Here is a 22,052-nt window from a genome sequence, read left to right as displayed (position 1 = left end):
TTCGCGAGTGGTCGACAACGTCTATACCATCGGAAAGTCCACTTTCCGCAGACTCATCGTTATGGATTTCAATCCGCGGCGTATTCTGTAATCCACATTTAAAATATACTTGAATAATATGTGTTTTATCACTGTATGTGGAAATATTTGAATCAGTTATATTGTGTAGCGCAGAAATATTAACACTAGAACTATCGGAGATTAATCTATATTTATTTCTACCGGAGAAATCTCAGAAAAGAAAAGAGAAAACAAATTAATAAAATTAATCATCTATGTAATTTTAATAAAAGTCAGGGAAAATTTTAGAAATTAAGATGTTTTAAAAATGAGTAATAAATTATTATAAAATGTCAAACGGAACATTTTGACACCCCTTGGTAATTTTAGTGCAAATCTATCTAGGGTATATGACAGAAAAATTAATTATTTCCTACTTACAATTAGAGCGATGTTCCACGGTGAAAAATAAAATTCGCGGACATTCTAAATCTACTCTGTTTTCGAGAGAGCGAAGATACGTTTCTTAATGCGATTAGTTTCTTCATTGGAATACCAGCGCTAACGGGGCGTCAGCTTAATATCGATTTCAACGCGGCTCGCTTTGTAAACGTACCTCGACAGAGAGACGTTGGTTCGAGTCGCAATTACCGATGTCACTGAGGTCCCAATCCTCCAATTTACTCGGATCGTACTTTATGAATCCGCCGTCGGTGACCTCGTTCTCGCTCGAGTCCAACTTGCCCAGCACCTGATATAGCGACAGGTGCTCGATGCTGCCACGTCGCGGGATGTAGTCCTCCAAGCACACGCTGGTTTTCTACAATCGACAAATGACACGAGTGTAATCATCGTCTTAGTTCCGTAACTCTCTTGATACGCCAATACGGCAAAACAAATCAAATTAAAAAGTTGACGGAAAGAGAAATGAGGAAACACATAGAAAACGTAACTTTATCAAAAAAAATCTCTTCAATGAAATATAATGAAATGCCGCGAGGAACTTTATACATATTCCAAGTGCAAAGAAAATTTGAACGATTGTTTTATACGATGATGATTGTATAACAATTTAAAAAAATGTAATTGTGTGTGACGATAACAGTTTTCGCAATTGCACATTTTTTTCTTGATAGACATCACGACGTTTCAAAATTTTAGCGTTCGATCAGTGAAATAAAATGGTGGGGAATGATTGTACTGAACCTCGGAAAAGGGCGACAGGAAAGATTCGGCCGGAAGCGAGACCGTACTGCATCTGACGGGTCTCCTCGACTTCATTTTCTCTCCCACACCTCCTTCGTCGTTCGCCGTGCTTCTCGGGGGATGCCTAGACACGTCCAGCTCATCGTAATTCGGCAAGCTAACGGTGCTGTAGTTCTTTGTCCTTGTATTTGTTTCCGGTCTGTCGTCGTCTCTCGAGGAATCCCTGATCCGCCTCTCGAGCTCCTTCGACTTCTGTCTGTCCTGGCGATTAGGAGCCGAAGTGTCCTTGATCGATTGATTCCGGGCGCATCTCTCGTATTCTTCATTCTCGAGAGCTTTCCGGTGATGGTGGCCCGACTCCGAAGTCCTCGAAGTTTTCTTGTCGCCGGGCGTTCTCTTGCCGGAAACCACCTCGCTAGATATTATCCTTCCGGTGCCGTTAACCTGTCGAGGGAAGTCATTACTTTCGTTATCAAAGTTGAATAGAACGAGAAATTCGAATGAGATTAGCGCAATTCCTAATAGTACGCTGCATTTATTTTTCGCTTTTTATTTTTTTCGCATAAATTGGACGGCGCCGTGCAGAAACGAATTAATTTATCAATATTATTTTAAATAAATTGAACATAAAATAAAATTTCACATTGCAGAATGTATAGTTTTTTCTTAAATTTATAAATAAGGGAAGTAGGCAAAACACAGTCGCTAAATTGGATAATTTGAATAATATTTAATTACTTTGTTTAATTTTTAAAGCTTAATTTGCACAATGTGTTTTATTTTCAATATCTTTCAATTTCCAGAAGAGATATGTTTTATATTAGTGTCTTCCTCTTGATGTTTTTAAATTTTAAATTTGTTCATTTGTTATTTATTACAAGTCATACAATACAATACTTTCTAAAAATCATCTTTTTTGATTGTAAAATTGTTTCCTTGTCCTATCAAATATAATATGACAATTTAAGCTCGATAACATTTAATAATACGATAATATTAGTGTGTTATAATATATGTGTGTTATATATTACGCATCCGCGTTTGATTTTCTATGTCAATACGAATTCTATGCCGATTAAAATTCGATATAACATCAAAATAAATTAGTGAAGACGTGAATGGGCCAACAAGCGCCGTTTCAAATTGCGCTGTATCAAAATGATGACGTGACGTTGATTCGCCAACTCTTGGATAACTTGGAGGAACATCAATTACGATGAACTAACTCGCCTTATGTTCGTAAATCTCTTTCAACCTTCGACTGTCATGCTTCGGATCTTCCGTGCAGGTCTTTCCCGCTCCCCGCGCCTCGACGTCACCGTTCTGGTCGCTGCTACCCGTCTTCGGCGATCTGACCGACAAGTATAACGGTTCCTCGCACGTATCGCCGCGTCTCAAATTATTGGTCACGTTCTCAGGAATCTCGTCCGGTTTCGGCGGCAAGGGCCTGCTCCTGTTCCTTTTTTTTCGCCTCGGAGGTGGCACCGGAGTGACGTCCTTCAGATTGGAACCTGCGGCGTTACATTTATCCGAATAAACGCGGTTACCGCGCGGCGCTCGTTATACATCTACTCCTCTATCTGATACAACGATACGCTCACGGCATACAGATTGAATGACTTTAACGACTTTAATAATGCCCAACAATATCGGCGGCCGTTACCCGCGCCATCGTCGCAGCGTTAACGCGACTCGTTAAAGATCTATACGTAGTACAGCGATAAATTATGCGGGCTTATGTCTTACGCTCGGACAAGAAACGGAAGAGACGGCCGCGCGCTGACGCTCACGACTTAAATTTGCGAGAGCCAGTCCCTGCGGCGCTCACTCCTGTTACGGCTTATAACCGGGCACTTGAAATAGAAATTGCGTTCTGTACCGAGACGATGGGAAGGCAGCGATGCAGCGATATTCGCACCAGCAATTTTACGTGACATCACGTGACGTTTCTATACATTCAATCTCGTGTCTGTAATTCTCTTAAAACTGCAACTATTTTCCCGAGAGTCGCGTTCATTAAAAATTTTTAATTAGATACCTTTCATCTTTCTTAATACGTTTTTTTCGATTCCGCCGTGATTTTATTTCGTCTCGGTCCGAATCGCGCGCGCTTTCATACTCGGTACCCGGTAACGATCCACCGATCGCTGATGTACATCAATTTGACGATAAATTGTCGAGCTTACAGCTGAACGTAGGTGTGGCGGCGAGACGCAGACTAGTGTCGACGAACGAGTTGGTGAGAGTCGAGCTCGCTCTAGGCGGGCTAGGCACTTCGAGATTGACGTCCACCCAGTCGCTAGGATGAAAGGGCCTGTCCACGGAGTCTATGCTCCGTCCCCTCGTGAGCGCTTCCCTCGGCGGTGAACCGGCGTATCCTATTTCGGAGCTGCACAGAAAAGATTAAGTTGAGCTGCCCCCGCTGCTACTCCCCGCGCTATAACGCGCTAACGCTCTTCTATAGCTCGGAATGTAAATATATGACAGCCGCGAGCGAATTTGATACGCGTAATCGATCATCGTGCGAGTATTCTGCATTAAGTTTGTGTGGAAACCCATTGCGATGCGCGCGGGGATATCTTAACTATCTAGCGATATAGACCAGCGATAGGCGTGAATAATTAAAAAGTAATGCGCATATATCAGACTTTATAATCGATAACTGGCTTAATTGCGTATGCAGCAATCTTTTGTTGAGAAGATAGACTTTTTCAAGTAAAAGTGTCCAGACATCTAAATAGTTTTTAACAAATTAAAAAAGAATGGTTTTAGAGATAACACCGATAATCGTGTATCAAGTGAGATAAGAGATAACGTTTCTCGAAAATTATTTTTTTAAACGCAATTTTTTCTACTTTCGCTATATAGTTTGTCATCGAAATAATGTACAAACTGAACTGTTCTGTATCGTTTAGAGTAGGGCTGTTGTTCTTTGACAGCTTCGAAAAATATCTTTGCGACATAATTGCAACATTAGAAATTTTATTTGGATTTTGTCATATAATTTTATAAATATGTGCCTATATTGTGGATTGTGGTCTATGGACTATTACTATTATATTAAATTAATAATTGTATAATTTTGATTCTTTGAAGCGTCGAAGATTAAAGTTTCGAAGTTTCAAAGTTTCGAAACTTTGATCTTCGAAGATTTTAATGTCGAAGCCTTCGAAGCAAATCACCAGCCCTAGTTTAGAGGCATATTCGATTTTCGACTATTGCTTCTTGCGAAGCAGGAGTATATCCGCGGAGAGAGAGAAAATCGGTACGAGATAAATTCGCATTCTTTCGCAAATGTCACGAATACGCGAAGCAGTCGACTGTTAATTCTGTACCACTTTCGAAACAATTTGTGTCCATCAAAAATTACAGCTCGGTGCACCGAGATAATTCGGAATCGCTACGGCGCGGGCGCTACGTAAGCTTATACGGTTTATCGCAAATGCATTCCGTGTTTCTTCGCATCCCTTGAGCTATAACTCTTTCGGGACGCGAAACATTACCGGAATTTCTCTCATACAGTCTCCTGCTCACGCGCACGAGAGAGTGCCTTTCAACTTCGTGTACAAAATACCCACGGTGCACGCGAACGATTTCAAAATATCTACAAAGAAGGAAGAATTCCGTTCGTCTCTCGCCAGGGCATCTTTTATCAGTGATTTACTTACATTGAACTAGCATCACAATATGGAGCAACATGATAAAATATTAAATTCCTCCAACGTACAATCGCTAAATGAGTTATAACAAGTTTGTCTTAAAAAAAAAAGAAATTACTAAATTATTAAAACAAGAAGATACTAAATAACATAAAAATGACATTCAGCATGCTCTTGGTTAAAAAACTGGAACTTTTCTCTATAAGAGAAGCGATGTTTTTTTCTTTAATTTACCAGAATTTTCATTGTGCAAGAAATAATAATAAATCATGTCTATGAAGATAAAACAATGCGTTTTCTTCTAATATGATCACTTAAAACAAGATGAAAACCAATAGAAATAAAAAATAAATTTTGTTTCTGGTTTTAACATTTAGGCAATACTATAAGAATAACTAATTGATCGATATTCTATCCTACACTTAATGGATATCAATACATGTGGACATGATTGCTCGTTCTGTACCGGGTCGTAACAGCGTGTGACACGTGCAGTTTATTTATTATGTTAACCCGCGCATATATATACAAGCCGGTGCCACGGCGTGCGCGAATAATTTACGCGAAATGATCATCCTCGTTGTTCTTGCGGGCTCAAATGAATTAAAATTCACATTGTTGGAACAGTTCGTGCCGACGAGCGGATTATTATAAGCATATCTCCGTTGTATGCGTGTTTTATCAGAATGGATTCATAAAATATGCGTGTTATAAACGTGATTATTATCAATACACGTTTCAATCGGCGATTTTTAACGTTCGGTTTTTCATCATGTCAAGAGATTCGATTCGACGTGATGATTTATCCTTAATCCAGGATACACCCTTCCGTAATTTTTCTGATAATAATTGGCGGAGCGATCAACGATAAAATGTTATTACGTTAAACACGCAGTTTTTCATCGCTTAATTTTACCTGTTCTGCCGGCTTTAATGTGAAAATAAACATTACTACCTGTGTTGTTAATTACGATCTGATGATAAACACTGATTCAACATCAGGCATTCTAACGGTGCGCTATGAAGAATATCTTGCCGGTTACGAAACTGTTGTGAAATTACTACATAATTTTACAACGTGTACTTGTATCACTTATTACACGGGACATGTTATTAATACATTTTATCGGCAAAATAAACTTTCGCCATCGATAACTCGCGCAGATTGAAATTGACAATTAACATTATCGCGCTACGCAGTGGAAAATAATTTTTACCCAAAAATTTTTACATATACTCATATTATCTCTCATTTCTCGAGATATAATTAAAAAATTATTTCTTATTAAAAATATTCCAAGCAAAAACACACTGCAACATGTTAATTAATTGAAATATTTCTATTTACATTGATGGAAATTATGATTTATTAATCATACAAAAATGAAATATGGAACAAATGTATCGATTTAACCCGAGAACGGGCTAACTTAATTTCTTTGCGTAAATGGTCACCTAGGATGATTTTTACATCCCAATTAAAAAGTTATTATTATTAATTACCCATTGCATATTTTTAATTGCATATTTTAAATTAAGGAGAAAATATTTAAAAAACGAAAGAAGCACATTAAAATTACTGTGACGCGCGTGAACTTTATTTTTTTGATACTGAGGGATAAAATTTACCTCGAACGCCCGTCTCCGGGTTAAGTCACATTATTTTAATGAATAATATTATCTAACATTAAAAGAATATTGCACGAATTACGAAAACTTGTAACTGTCTGAAATCTGTAAAGAATTTTTGATAAGTTCGCCTTTGCTCGGTGCACACTTATACGAATATACTCAAGTATATTACTCATGTACATTGTACATACTATATAGATGTACATACTATAGATTGTAACATGATGCTAGAAGAATGCTTATGTAACTACATGATATGTTTGACGACAATAAATTAGAAATATTAACTCGCCGTGTGCGAGGTAGCGAGCCAATCACCTGATCGTTACTATCGCGGCAAACTTATCGATCAATTTAATCGTTCCCCTAGCAAGGCAAAAAAATTTAATTGACGTAGCCGTACGCACCGCACCATTAAAAAAAAAAGAGATCGAAGAGAAAGTAGATTCCTTCGAACAGGTACATAATTGAGCAGTAGTAAAGTCTAGTATAGTAATATAGTTCTTTTAAAATTCTTTTAAAATATGCATAACAAGCAGGTCACTTGCCGCACGTTCTCATTCAGATTTCTATAGGTAGATTATTGAGATTAATGTATATGATATTATCGGGGGATTTTGAAAGTATTACTATGCATTATGACGATATTGCTGCAGAAATTACGTTATTAAGAAGCAAAAGAGTGTAAAAATTAATCTCTTTTTTTTAGAGAGAAATGTGTAAGTTGAAATTATGTAAAAAAATAAGTTATATAAACGAAAATGGATAAAAATCTCAAGCAAATTAATATTTATACATAGAAAACAGATTCTCTGCTTGCTTAAATAGATTTAAAATTACACATATTTAAAATTACAAATCGCTCCTTCGTCGTATTTTTGTAATCGAAAGTTTCAATTTAACTTATTCCATTTCTATACAGTTTGTTTTCGGTGGCATAAATATGTGAAATTCGATAATATTGGATTTTCTCTGCTTTCGCAGACACACCAGCAGTAGGTAGTTTTTAAACTTTCGCACTTGCGAGTAGGTCCAGAAATGGTCTACTGACCCTAAAAAGGAATCGATGGAACGAAGCGTAGGACGAGAGCAAACTAAAGCGGCCGACCCACGCTCGATCATCGCCGTGTGGATTCACTGTCACACAGCCTAAAAGCTGTCTGAATATAGGATAAAGCTGTCACACGGCGTAGATCCTTTTCCACGGTAACGAGAGAACCACTGGGGGGACCACCGTTCTGCCCGCAACGCGCCACACATTTTACATGTAACGTGTCCGGACTCCGAAAATATTCCACTGTCGAAAATTCGATTCCTCTCCCTCTCGCAATCGACGCATTACGATAATCCAAAATTCAGCCGAACCGAGTATCGCGTATTATCAATAATTTTCCGTAGATATATATTATTTGCAAGGAAACGAAATGAGACGACAAGATAAATTATTCCACCCAACTTTTTTAAAATTATTTTAAACATTTGCATTCTGCTGATACGATACGATTCTCTATTTTAGAGTATTTCAACATTTAACTGTATCAAATCTATTGTAGGACATTTTACGCGATAAAAAAGAACGCTTCAAAAACTATTTTTATTTAGTTCTTGTTCCTCTATTTGAAAAGAAAGAAAATTCTTTTTTGACATCAGTACAAAGAAATTAATTAAAGTCGTTTATTAAACCGCAATTATTATTTTTTTTTTATTTCAAATTGCAGACTGGTGTACAAAAGTTTAAGGTACAAACAACCCGGTCCCGCGGTCTTAAGAAAAAAAAATTGTCGAGTGTCTAAAATGTTTCGATTTTTCTCAAGATAGAGAAGATGAATCGATTGTAACGCTTGTGAGCGCCGGATGATTCAATTACGAAAAGTGGCGAGGCAGAAATAAAATTGCGTTATCGGGCGCGACGCAGCGTTCGCCATTCGCCTGACACAACAGCGTGACCATTTAAGGTCGCGCCACCTCTCCTCAATTTATTGTAAAGTTAGGTTCACCTTCGACGATGACGTTTACGCGCTAGGTCGTTTAGGTTTCACTCCGAGGCTGTTGCCGTCGCATCAGGAAATTGCGTTCTTCCATCCTTACGTGCGATATATCGCGCGATTTATTGCGCGATCGACGGATCATAACACGATCGCGATACCGCGTTCCACGATCTATTGCGTGTCGAAAAGATAGCGCCGTTTATTTTAATTGTAAAATATCTACATTTCTTTAATGTCGTATCGTCGGAGAAATAATTGTCTGATACACGCTTCGTAACTCGCGTCCGATGATGTCCAATTGTATCCATAATATGGCTTTCGTACCCGAGCGTTCCAAGATTGACGGAAAGTGGACGACGAGTAACGCGATTACTTGCCCATTAACCCAATAAGCCACCAAGTCCATTGTTCAACTTAAATTAGCGGACCCTTTCATAAATTCTTTTGTAACGTGACTTTCTGTGTGCGCGATGACGGCACGTACGACGGCATTAATCACATTAACCGTATAACGCAATTTTTGGATCATCAGGAAGGAGCGAGTTTTACCGCACGTCACTTTCCATCGATTCAGATATCTCTCTGGAATTAATATGGTCGCGCGAATTATAATCTCCGGGTCGCCTAAGTGATTATCTCCGACCCACGTTCTCGCGCAATTAACAGCAACGATGCATGCGCGCTCTTGGCAATAACTGTCAGCGAAACTGTAGAACGAGGTGACTCTTAAAAGACGACACTGAAATCCTATTACACCATGCCCGATTAAGGTCGCATACTGCTTTTCGCGATTCGTAATCGCGAAATGCATGAGCAAAGTTTGAAGAAGAAAAGAAGAAAGAAGAAGAGAAAACAAGTGCGCGCGTACCTCGTAACTCTCTGCGTGGCGCCTCCCAAGACCGATCCTTCCTCCTTTAAACCTGGATAAATCTGCAACAGAGGTAAGCGTGAATGTTATACTTGTCGTTCTACATTTCTAGGAAAGTTTAGATGAAAAGAAAAATACCGTGAGGAAAATAAAAATATGTATATGAAGTATTCTTACGAAAAAAAATCTCAAAGTAAAAACAACAAAGCGATTTGATAAATTCATGAATGAATCTGAACACGTTATCATCTGAACTACATTTTTATGAAGATTTTCATAAAGAAAAGAAAACACTTTTCGTGTCATTTCGATGACTAATCAAGCAACACTCTGACGATGAGTTTACCTTACGTAAAATACAATGAAGAAAATTAGAAACATCTCTTATTCAGATTTTGGATTCTATTATAAACAATTATTTTAAAGCGAAAAATAATGAGATTCATAATATCAACAATGAAGCATGAAATAATTGCATGAGATCGAGCAGGATCATTCTAATGATTCTATTTCGTTGCTTAAAGGTAGCACCATCGAGGATTAATAAGTCATTAACAGCGTAATTACTTCGACGCGCCCTTATTAGGTTGAGAGAGAATGCGAGGGTAATTCTCCAGGCAGGGCGTCGAGATGCGAGGTGGATGAAGGATCGTCGATTCGATCGCATGAGGAGCCGATTAAGCTAATTCGCATTACCTAGCTCATCGGCTCGTTTACTCGACCGAAAACCATAGAACGCGACCTGTGTGAGAATCGTGCCCCAGAAATCCTTTTTCAAAAAGTTTGTGACCGCAAAAATCCATTTTTGCGCGACCGGCTGATTAAAAATCGCCGTCGTAAATCTCGTAGATAAAGTAGCTGCATCAATTTTTTTTCCTTTTGGCTTACTTTTACAATTCAGAAATTTCGCGGCGTTCTAAAATGTTGGAGGATGACTCTCATAATTCTTTCGGAGCAAATGGAATTCTTCGTTGTGAGATATTGCTCGGGAGAGATTTGACTTTGAAAAATGGCGATTTCATTAAAATATTGCGTGAAACTTGCTTAGAAGCAAGAAGGCGTTTCGTCAAGAAATTTTAGACGAGCGCAATTTTAAAAGTATCTCCTAATATACGCGTCGCAACTTGAAGATTAAAACTAAAATTGAGTGCAATTAGTATCCAATTAGCGTTCTCTAGTATTAAATTAGTGCTAGCTCGCTACACTTATTCCTCAATAGAATTAGAAACTATTAACGAAATTAGCAGCATAATAAGTGTTAGCGAAATTAGAAGCATTAGTTTGTTAGACAAGTTACGACATTCTATTCCATGCAAAAATATATTACGTTCTATATAGAATATATTGTCGAACTCGCCAAGTGATTCGCGACAGGTAATGGGAACAGTTTCCAAACGCGCGCGTTATCTTTCAATTTAGCGAAGTGTCCCGGGAAGACGACACGAGCAATAAGCTTAACGGAAACACGACTCGGTCCCTGACACTCTTGTCGAAGGATTACACAATCGGCGGCCATCCGCTGTGCGAATCGCGTTGCATAATACCCTTTTGTATCCTCGCGGGACGCGAAAACACGATGGCGTGCGAGAGAGGTGTAAGTAAGCACCGGTCGAGCTCAATACCGTTTCGTCGTCTTTACGATCGGCCTTCGGCTACGAGATATCTCAGATGACTCGCATGTGACGTGTCGTGTCGTTCTCAGCAAGTTAGACAATTTATTTTCTATATGTATCAACCATACGTCGCGCGAATGTACGTTCGACGCCACACGAAAGAGAAATATCTCTTTTTAAACAAAATTCCGCAGAACAAATTCTATGATATTTGACCTTTTAGTAACTTTCAGAGTTACTGAAAAAGAGATATATTTCATTCCGACTGGGCGTGGATAGGATAATGACATTTCGAACACCAGGCCAATTTGGTCTTTATTTGATCTATTCGTGAGAGAGAAAAAAAAGAATCGAACGGAACAAAACATCGATCGGAATCGGTGCATAGCGAGGAAGGTCGTTCGCTTCACGCCACGATGATTTTGGCAATTCGAACGTGTCAGACGAACTCCGACCAAACGTCATTTTTTCGCTAATTCCGTTGGTTCGCGAGAACGAAAGGACCCAGCGGACGTGTATGGCTTTTGCCCTTTTTATTTACAGCTGTCGTAACAAATAAGTTTCTATTTTCCCGAAAAAGAAGAATGAATTTCTTTTAAACTACGAAATTGTTAAGAAACGTGAAAAGCTCTTTCTTCGCTTTCACCTAACTCAAATTGCGCGATTTGTACACATAATTTGAACTTTATAGTACGCAATCCGTTAGTTACCCGGGGCTCTGTAAGGAAGCGAGCCTTCCGCAATTTCTGCTACGATAAACTCGAGCAACGAATTAAAACTCGGCCCATGACAGGTTAATCGCGAGTAAACGAGCCAGGGAGGGAGAGAGGGAATAATATAGCTTTAGCGTAATATAGATACGTTGTAAGTGCCGCGGCAAATAATAGGGCGTTAACGAGATTAAACGGGACAAGAAGAGTGTCCTTGCATCGATCTCGCGCGGGTACACGGCGAGGTGGCGGCGTTACCCTTCCACCGTATGTAAGGTATATTTCACGTATGCTGGCGAACAGCCCTTTGGAAATCGTACACGTGTCGCGCGGCCGTTTCTCCGGGCACGGTTTACATTGCAAATTTGTCGGGAAACTTCTCGCGCGCGACACGTCACCCGGGCCGGGCGAGTCGGTGAGCAAAAGTTATTTCGCCGATTAAGTTACGTCCCGAACCAGGACCCGGGTCGCCACCACTGTCCGGGAGCGGACTGTTGTTTCAGCGAAATGTTGTTCGCGAAACGCATTCACCGGTACCCCCTGGGACTGCCGTCCGACCACTCGCAAAAGTGTGTGGTCTATGACGCCGATGACGCCGTCGCGAACACCGTTCGTTCTTGCAACAGTATAACAACGATACAACTTGAAATTTATTTTCATATTTGTTTAGAAAATTGCAATCGTATTTTCTAAAAATCGAAGAGTGAAATATCACTCAAAACGAGTGAAATACAAGTGAAAATTTAGCCTGTGATCACTTCGAGTGACTCGTCACTTTAAAGAAAGAGTAAAATTGCGCTTTATAAGTTAGAGTGAAATCGCACTCCATTTGAATGAAAAGGCACTCTTTTCGAGTGCAATAGATTAATGTTCATACACTGCAGAAAAAAAGAAGTGTTAAATCAAGACTTATATACTTATGTATATAAGCAAGAATCTATAATCTTCTCATAAGAATTTCAACTTTTTATTTTAACTTTTTTTCTTGATTAAACTATATAAATACTTTCATTCAAACAAGATTTCTTCGTTTAACGCAATTTACATCTCATTTCAAGATTATAGATTCTTATATACAAGTATGTAAGTCCTGATTTATTATGCACTTCCTTTTTTTCTGTGTAGGAGTGAGATATGACACTCTATAAATTTGAGTAAAAAATTCGCTCCTACTTTATAAGTGCCCGCATTTACTCAAATTTATAGAGCGATCCTCTCTTTTGTAATGACTATCGCAATCGCTCTAATATATTAGTGGCGAAACCACAAGATTTAGAGAAGAACCGCGCATTAGATACTCGTCGTCGTTGCAAAATAAATCTCGTTCTGTATATTAAATTTTCGATCGTAAAGAATTTCCAGAACTCTTGCGTAACTTATGGCGCCAGGAATCGAATCACGTGATGCGTGCATGCGAAAAAAGGCATGAATTTCCCACGAAACAAAGTGAATCTAGCGAGTTTAGCGGGTGAGTTTAGTACGTTAGAAGGGGAGATCCTCTATCGCAATTGTAAATGCATTTTGCACGACACAGTTGTTTCGGCAAATGTCAATGCGGCAAAAAGTTGAGACCCTAGCGTGAAATCTGCGCGCATTACGGCACCGGTTGTTACCAAAGTTTTATTATGTCTTCGTGACAGTGGGCAATTTTCTGGGTTCCTGCACAAATATCTAATGTAACTTTCACTATCTATTAATAATATAGTAGCGTAGGTCGATCGGCCAACGTCTACCTGCGTAAAGCTGCGATTGCGTCGCCGAGGCGTGATTGTCTTTTTCGGTCGCAGGATTATCTAACAAATTCGAAATTTTCAAGATTAAATTGTATTTAGTATCTAACGAATTCGCTCGGTTTGATTATAATTTAGCGATATAATACACAATTTCTATCAATAGTATATTTTTCATATAATATGAAAGCAGAAACTTATTCATAATACTTTTTTTAAGATAATGTAACAAGAGATAAAAGTTGGCTCTGTAATTTGCTTTGCTGCGTAATATAAATAATTTATCTGCACTATCGATCATCTCAACAATCAAAATTTTTTAAATTAAAAACACTAAATTAAAACTGGTAACTTTATTTGCATAGACCGATCAACTTGGCGCTTTGTCAGAATTAATGTTGCTAATATTTACATACTTCCTCATCATAAATTTACGTAAGAAAATTTATAGCCTTTAGTGCCAACTTTTAATTGGGCAGTATACTCTACAGGATGTTGTAATAATCTCATTAAAGCCTGTGTATAAAAATTCATGCATTTTACCGCTATATTTTAGCGAAGGTAACTTTGTATATCACTGAGAAGAGTCTATTTCTGGAACAGATATGTATGTTTTGAGCTCTGATCCATTGTTTATTCATATATGGACTCATAAGAAGCCGAAAAAAAAGTCTACTGATATGCAAATACCGTTTGTTTCGCTAGCATACAAAAAAAACCACTGGTAGCACTGTCATAAAAGAATACAGTTTCGCATTTTACGTAACTCTCCATTCTGCTGTTAGATCGGTACTAGGTACTATGATGATGCTTCAATCTCAAATACACAGTGTACATCACGCGAACGTAATTGTATTCACATGGTTCTACGAGCTCTCGCCTATACATGGTGTACGCACACATATGCTACGCTACACAAGCGTGCGTCGCTAAGGACATTGCGTTTTCCATTTCAACGAGCTCATACATAAGAGCGATATTAGTAACATATCATTAACAATTCAAACCAGGTCAGCTCGTCGAGGTATTCTTCGAGACGATGTATTCATCAAATCTGAGATAAATCTAGTTTTATGAACAAGTCGGCAGTAATTGTGAATAATATGAATAATTAAATCTGTTAAGTTTTCTTGTTAGACAGGAAGCGGATTTTGTATGCCAAAAATTTAAAAAATTTTAAAAATTTTAATTGTTTAAGAATATAAGACGGCAACACTGAGAAGATATCCACATATTTTTGCGACTCAAAAATTATTCTTTGAACTGAAACAAATAGAATGTTGAAGTAGAATTTTATCTTTCTCCTTTTTTTCCTTGCGATGTTGTGCCTTGAGACACACTTGACAACACAGTTCTCCAAATGCGCATATGTATATATGTACACGCAAGTATCAGCAAAGCATATTTTTTAAGTCGTGACCGCCAGGTAGGAATGTCGAGTACGATAACGTGGGCAAAGACCGGAAACTAGGGCTGGTCCGAGTCCCACCCTGGAAAGGTCAGATAATCATATTTCCACCGGTAATCTTAACTCACCCTCGATAAAGATAACAGCGAACTAAAAGTGCGGTCGAGACAAAGTTCCCATTGCGGCGAATACTTATCGGTCTCTAACTAAACTGCCGCGTCGTTGAGGCTTCATGTTTAGATAAGCCGTGAAGAGCGCGCGCGAGGCATTTCGCGTTTGTACGATGGCTTCGAGCTCCAATTTCTCGATCCCGTACTAAGACGTACGTAGTATATTACGGCACAGGAACAACGCAATTGTGCAAATACAGATATCGTATCAATTCCGCGATTTTACCGGTGAGCACGGGCTTATACGACGCGAATCCGGAATGCCGCGTAGCGGCACGCGACGTGTATATACACACGGTTAGTGCACATGGGATGAATAATACGTGCATTCGCGACCTACGTCATACAAAGGTACAATTTAATCGGATCTAAAAATACCTCGATGATTCGCGATTCGGTCTCCGATGGCGCGAGAGCGAGGTGATTGTTTGTCAATCGGAACGCGTGGGCGTATCAGGAAGAAAAATACGCCGTGTTAGCGTGTAGAAGAAACATACAATTTTATTGAACGCGATACAACCCGACTGTTACGTTAGCGCGATCTGCGAAATTTGCGCGTAATTTTTTTGGTACAACAAATAGGAAGTTACGTTGTGGAAATATTCGAAAGAATATTCGGAGAGAGAGAGGAAACGAAAATATTCGTAAAACAACCATGGTTGAATTAACAAGATGCGTTTTGTTAAGCAATTTTTGGTTGAAATAAACAGAATTTCTGGTTATTGTAATCAAATATTCTGGTACGCAACCAGAATGTTTGGGTGTGATACCGTTTAGAATTTGGTTAGTGCATTTGTAGTAATAATATACAAGTATCTGGTTATTATAACTACAAGGGAAGAAGAGCATAGTTGGATTAACGTGACATGTATGTTTAAAGGAGTATTGGTGGAATTAAACATAATTTCTGGTTATCATAATCATACATGTCACGTTAATCCAATAGCTTGGTTCACGCGTGTCCAGTAATAACCAGACAAGTATCTGGTTATTCTGACCTATTTTGAAACTGAGGCTCGCGCGAAACTATTTTCTTTTGTCTGAAGAGCGGGGCCGTGTCGGGCTTGGTCGGGAAGCGGGTTTGGCTGACGTGCCGGACCTGGGTAAGATGAACCAAGCCGGCGTTCTCGCGCCGGTTTCGCAGGATAGCTCGGTCCCGTGCCTTGGCCTCCCGCGGATCTTCCTTGCTGCGAGACTTCCGTGGCGGCGCGAGCCGTCGTGGTCGTCCTCTTCGGCCGACTCTCTCAACCGCCTTGACGTCCTAACCTTGGAGCGCGATCTTGTTGCACGATTGCGTTCACGGTCATAAAGCGTGATTGCGTTTGTGCGCCGCGACCATCTCTTCGTTTCGTCCGCGTATATCTGTGTGTGAGACTTATTATGCAGCTTATTAGTATGTACACTAATAAGGTGGATAAGACGTCGGATTTACAATTAACCAAATACGCCTGGTTGCCGAAACCAGGATACATCCAATCCAATGTGTCCGGTTACTTCAACCAGAATGCAACTAACCAAATTTGTCTGGTTATTTTAATGAAAATTATGGATCGTTCATTTCTCACCAGACAGTCAGGTTGTTTGAACCAGATTTCCTATTAATTCAACCAAATATTTTTTTCCGTGAGGGAATAACACTTGCGTTTATACATCGCGATTTTTCCTTTTTTTGCCGCGAAGGCCGCAAGGTAATTTTCTAGCGAGTCATTTTTCCGATGTGAACAAAGTAAAAACCGTAAGAAGCGATCCGAGCAACCCGACCTCGCGACCTGATTTATTCTCTTGTGCCATTTCTTACACAAGAAATCCTTGACGCGCGCGGTGCGTTTAACACCGAACTTATCACGCCGTGTCTAATTGACTGTAATACCACGCGTGAGTAACGTGCGTTCTCTCTCGCGAATCTATGAGACCATCTGCACCGTTTTAAAGCGATCGCTTTTTAACGCGCCAAATATATTGCCGCTCGCCCTTGAGCGGAAGCAAAAACATCGTTAGATCAGTATTTCGAAATAAATACGAGATCAAAACACGAGCAAGATTGACAAAATAGCGATAATACACAGAAAAAAATTCTTATTTAAAGGATATCTTTATTTTTGACATGTAAATCTTAAAATGAGATTATACAGCGTTAAACAAAGATAAATTATTTGCATCAAAGCGTTATATACATATAATTCAATAAAGAAAAATATATTCTTATTATTCAAAAATAATTCTTATTAGTGGAAAGCAACAAATATTGGATAGAGAATAACAATATCTACTTTTAAAAGATGTTCATATTATAACGAAGACAGTTTGATCTTATTTTAAAATTCAATATTCTCTACGTGAACACAAATAATGTTGATTCAATTTTATTATGTTACAACGAAACAGAAGAAATCAGAAAAAGATGAAGACATCATTATCATCAAAATACTCATATTGTACTCTTTATGTGACAATTATAATATTCGAATTATAATATTCTTGAAATACAAGAATATAAAATTCTATGAAAGAAATTATATATTGGTTATATATATAATTCAATTTTCTATTAAGATCCTGAAGTTTTATTGACCTGGAACACCCTATACATAAAACAATGATTGTGTTTACTTGAATATACGTCTCGATCAAAGACTAAGGGTCAAAGCACATAACATGGCGTAGCGATATACGACGGTCGTAGTCTCCGACCTGACAGATCAGGATACGTCAAAGCTTGTGCGTTACTTACGTCCACGACTACGACTGTCATATGTGCTATAATTTATCGATTCTACGCTATCGCGGAGAAAAGCAGGTAGTCGCTAGTAATTGCGATCGCATCCGCATACCCGCGGCGAGATTCCAAATTAGCGTGGCACGCACGCCTAGCACGCGTTCGCAGATTCGCGCAATCCGTGCGCAGAGCGCAGAGCATCTGTATGTGTGTATACATACGTTATATAATAACGAGGACGCGCATCTCCGTATCTGTTTCAAGTGCACGTGGAATCCGGCGGCCTCCTCTCCGTATGCTCTTTTTATTTTCATACCGTCGCGCTTCTCATCGCTTACATCGGAGACGACCGGCGTAACGATCGTGCAAAATTATATGGCAAACAGATGTTTCTCGTGACGCGCCACGAATACGATAGTCATCGCACAGTCACACACGAGTTGGATTATTTTCCACGGAAGTTGGACTATTCCCTGAATTCAACGTCAAAAGCTGAAATATTCATACACCTGTTTTGACTGTAATGTTTATATTCTGACTTCAAAGGGATTACGTACTTTTGACGGACCTCGGTCGAAATTAACGAATTTTTATTATGGGTAAAATTATGTTAGTAAAAAAAGAAAAAACGTGTCTGGTAGAGTAGTCTTTCGAGAATATCTCCAGAAAATTTCAGTAAAAATATCAAAAATATCATAAAACTGATTTTGAAAATATTGATTTTTCGAAAAATGCAATTTTTTATTACAAAAATCGGTTTTTTTATTTATAAAAAACTAAGCAATAAATCGAAAAAAATTCTGTGACAAGGACTAGATTATTGTATATTGAGAGTGACTGCAAAAAATTTCATGCATTCACTTATAAGTCTCCGAGATATTTCTGGTATCGATTTTCAAAACATTGTTTCGGGAAAATAGCTGTCAGGACTTCAATTTTTATTATTTTTTATTGAAATTTGCGGGAAATATTCTCAAAAGACTACTCTACAAGGCATGTATTTTTATTTTTTAATGAAACATAATTTTACCCACAATAAAAATTTATTAATTTCGACCTAGTTTTAAGACCTGTCAAAGATATGTAATCCCCGAAAGGGGTCAATATAAAAGCTCGAATATTTTTGACATGTATTTATACCTATAAAATATGTAAATACGCGTTATAAATACTATCAGCGGAACACGGGGAGGGAGAAAGCGTATTTGTTATAAAATCCAAGTCGCGAAATAAAACAATGAAACGAGCGATTCTCAAACTGGAGCAAAATATTCATGAGGCTTCATATCGCGAGAGCGTTTGCATAAATTACATTCGCGCGCGGAAAACTTGTTAGCGAATCACTCATGCGTCATCGATCATAAACACACATGATTGATTATCGATTAACGAGCTGCTTGAACAAGAGGTGAGACATGTTTTCGTATATACGTACCCGTTGCGCGCATCGTACAAAAACCCGATCCAACGGAGACTTGGAGTCCTGGGCCTTGGAGGTTCTCTCCTTGCACCACGCTTGACCCATTTTTTTCCTTTCCACGGCTGGATTTCTCCTTTTCTAGTCAAGTCGCTCGCACGGCGCGGCTGGAGTGGTTCTTCTCATCGATAAGGCCAGATAATGTAGGCCATCTTCGGATCCGTTCTTCGCGACCTGCCGCAACCGGCGTGTTTCCTGCGTTTGGCCGTGCGATCGGATCTCGTCTGAGAATTCTAAAAGGTCGGCGTGGCCCCTCGAGGGAAATGAAAAGAAGGCGCCGAGAGACGCTTACAACGTCCACCCGATGCGTGACCCCCTCTCGCCGATCTGAAAGACAACGAAATATCCCGTTGATCTATTCCGGTCCGATTTGTTCGTTTCGTGAGATAATCCCTGTAATTATAATTACGCGAACGTTCCAATTTCGCGAGATGGATTTAAATTTAGATAGCAGATATATCGAAGGCATGTTAATCCTTTCGGACAGTTTCGAGAAAATGCAATGATTTTCCGGGAGTGTGATAAAAATAGTAAAAATGTAATAAATTTGACCACATTGCTATATAATCTAATTCAATATATACAATAGTTTGTTAATATTAAGTTTAAAAAGATTTCTTCGCAGTTTAGTAGACGTGCGTGTATTTGGCAAACTCGAGATTATTTACTTATATAGTTAAAAGAAAAGATTAGATTATCGTTGCGCTAAACCGCGGCTAAACCTTCGGTTTTTGAGATCGGATGTATAGATTGACGATAGACGAGATGTTCGCATCATTTTACTCTTTCCATGAATGGACGTGTGAGTTGCGTTGGCATTGAGGCTGCGACACGGTCACACGGACCGCCTTCTTACGATGCGTCATGTGCGCTTGAAACTCGAGTGTACGCACGAGTACCCGCGCCCATATTCGCCTTCGCACATTTTCGCGCGCGAGTATGCGCGTTAAAGTGCGCCACACGGAAACCACGAAAAAGGGGAAAACGGTTCATTGCACTTTCTAAACTGCAGCCGATGGCGCGCGTGATACACGCACCTGTTCGAGCGATCCCACCGCGCGCGCACGCGCGCGCTGGATCGCGCGAGATGCGTAGAACGGGAGAGTCGTCTCCGACAAAGTTTCAATAACGGTCCTCGTCCTGACACGGGATAAAAAAGTCCGTCCAAAACGACGTCTGAAAAATGTCGGTTCCCAATGAACATAATGTCTCAAATCGGAAAATGACGTCTTAAAGACATTATTAAGACGTCTTTAAGACGTTATATCTCCCGATTTGAGACATACTGGGTTAAGTCTTCTGAACGTTCTCGCTAACGCCCTCAAGCATTCACCGTCCAAGTCGCGTTCGGTTCTATTCGATAACGTACTTATTCTTCTCGGAGGCGCTGCAGTTCCGGCCGTGGTTTAGGTATTCAAGCGCACGTCTCTCCGAGGAAGCAATCTTAGCCGTCAGCGACTACGATGGATCACCTGCGAGCACGCGCGCGGGCACGAGCGACGAGTCAACTGGTGACGGAGCGCAGCGCGGAACTGCGAGTGCGACCGCGGCTGCGGCTGCGAGCGCGCGGCAACTGGTACCACGCCGGTCAACTGGTACCGGGTCGGTCGGTCGGTCGGACTCGCGGCACTCGCAACACCGTGCTCCGGTCCGGACACCGGGCGTAGGTATTCTGGACAGTCGGGCAACGGCACCGCGCGCGAACGAAGATGGCATGCAGCAGCAGCAGCAGCAGGCGAGACGCCGCCGTGGTCTCGGCACGAACGCTTTCTAACCGCAGCCTCCGCGCTCTCGCGGGGCTCCACAGGCCCCGGCGCGCGCGGCCGTAGAGCCCGTCGTGCCCGCGAGGAGATCGGCGGCGCGGAGGTTCTTTCTCCTCTACTCCTCTACCTCCTTCGCGCCTTCCTCGTCCTTCGCTCGCGCTCACCGCTCCGCGGCGCGGCGCGAGAGCCGGCGCGACGGTCCACACACCCTCTCGGCCTTACATCCGCCTCACCTCTCCGGCCTGCGGCTGCAGCGGCTGATAGATTCTCCGTCGGAAATTCGACCTTCTACTCTCTCTCGCGCGAGTTCTTCCCTGCCCGCACTCCCAGGTACACACTCCCGGGAGATTCCACAGTTTCATTTTCCTCCTCTCGATATTTCATCTCGCGTTACCCACTCGACAATCGGTGCCCTCTCCCCCGTCCTCCGCGCGCCCGTTCTTTGTCCCGCTCCAGGACATTGTGTTTCCCTCGTCGCCGCGCCGTGCCGCGCTCCCCCGCATCATGCCTTTCGAGAACTCATTCTCGGGAAACTTGACACACTAACTTGATACGTTGAGGATTATCTGCTTTTACCGCATGTAATTTTATATATATTTGTATGTTAATCAATTCTATGAATTTTTTCTCTCGAGAATCTATTGCGTATTATTCAACAGGTTGTTTTAATCGGTGGAAATTGCACGAGCAGGAAGAAAGTTAGTTCTTGGACTTGACACGTGACATGTTAATTACGTACTGTGAGAGACTTGGAAAAAATATATGAATTTTACCAAATTTATTATCGAAAAGAAAATTGTTTACCGAGATTGTTGATGAATATATTTCTTGCGCTCGATGTATATATGGTATAAAAATACATTCTGTGTGTGTATATACTATAGCCTGAGTACCTATATGCTATTTTAGTGTATAATTACGTTCATGGTTGTAATTTAGGTGCTCTAACAGGTGTTTTTGATTATTCTGACTGTAATTTAAGAAAGTACACCGTTTGAACTCCCGAAAAATGAGTACATTTTCTAGATTTTTGAAGTAAAACTTCTTTATTGTACTAATTATACTAATTTGACCAATAGGCGTACGGCGTTGGCGAGACGGTTCTTCTTCTG

General features: G+C 40.2%; 1 protein-coding gene across 1 annotated transcript; it reads right to left on the bottom strand.

Moving 5' to 3' along the window:
* Positions 1–4: 4 nt before the first annotated feature.
* On the bottom strand, positions 5–20,540 carry LOC112468159 (the record flags this gene model as incomplete). Its single annotated transcript, XM_025037211.1, has 9 exons — positions 20,464–20,540; positions 20,215–20,353; positions 19,136–19,504; positions 9,354–9,415; positions 3,393–3,595; positions 2,437–2,717; positions 1,207–1,650; positions 617–820; positions 5–85 (listed from the first exon to the last, which is right to left on the bottom strand). Coding segments are annotated over exons 3-9 (1,365 nt in total), but the record flags the coding sequence as incomplete, so codon positions are not given.
* Between the last annotated feature and the right edge of the window lie 1,512 nt (positions 20,541–22,052).

The sequence above is a fragment of the Temnothorax curvispinosus genome, unplaced genomic scaffold (genome assembly GCF_003070985.1).
Source record: "Temnothorax curvispinosus isolate PA1 unplaced genomic scaffold, ASM307098v1 QBEX01018198.1, whole genome shotgun sequence".
NCBI lineage: Eukaryota > Metazoa > Arthropoda > Insecta > Hymenoptera > Formicidae > Temnothorax > Temnothorax curvispinosus.
The sequence above is the reverse complement of the archived record's forward strand: the minus strand, read 5'-3'. Positions and strand labels throughout refer to the sequence as shown.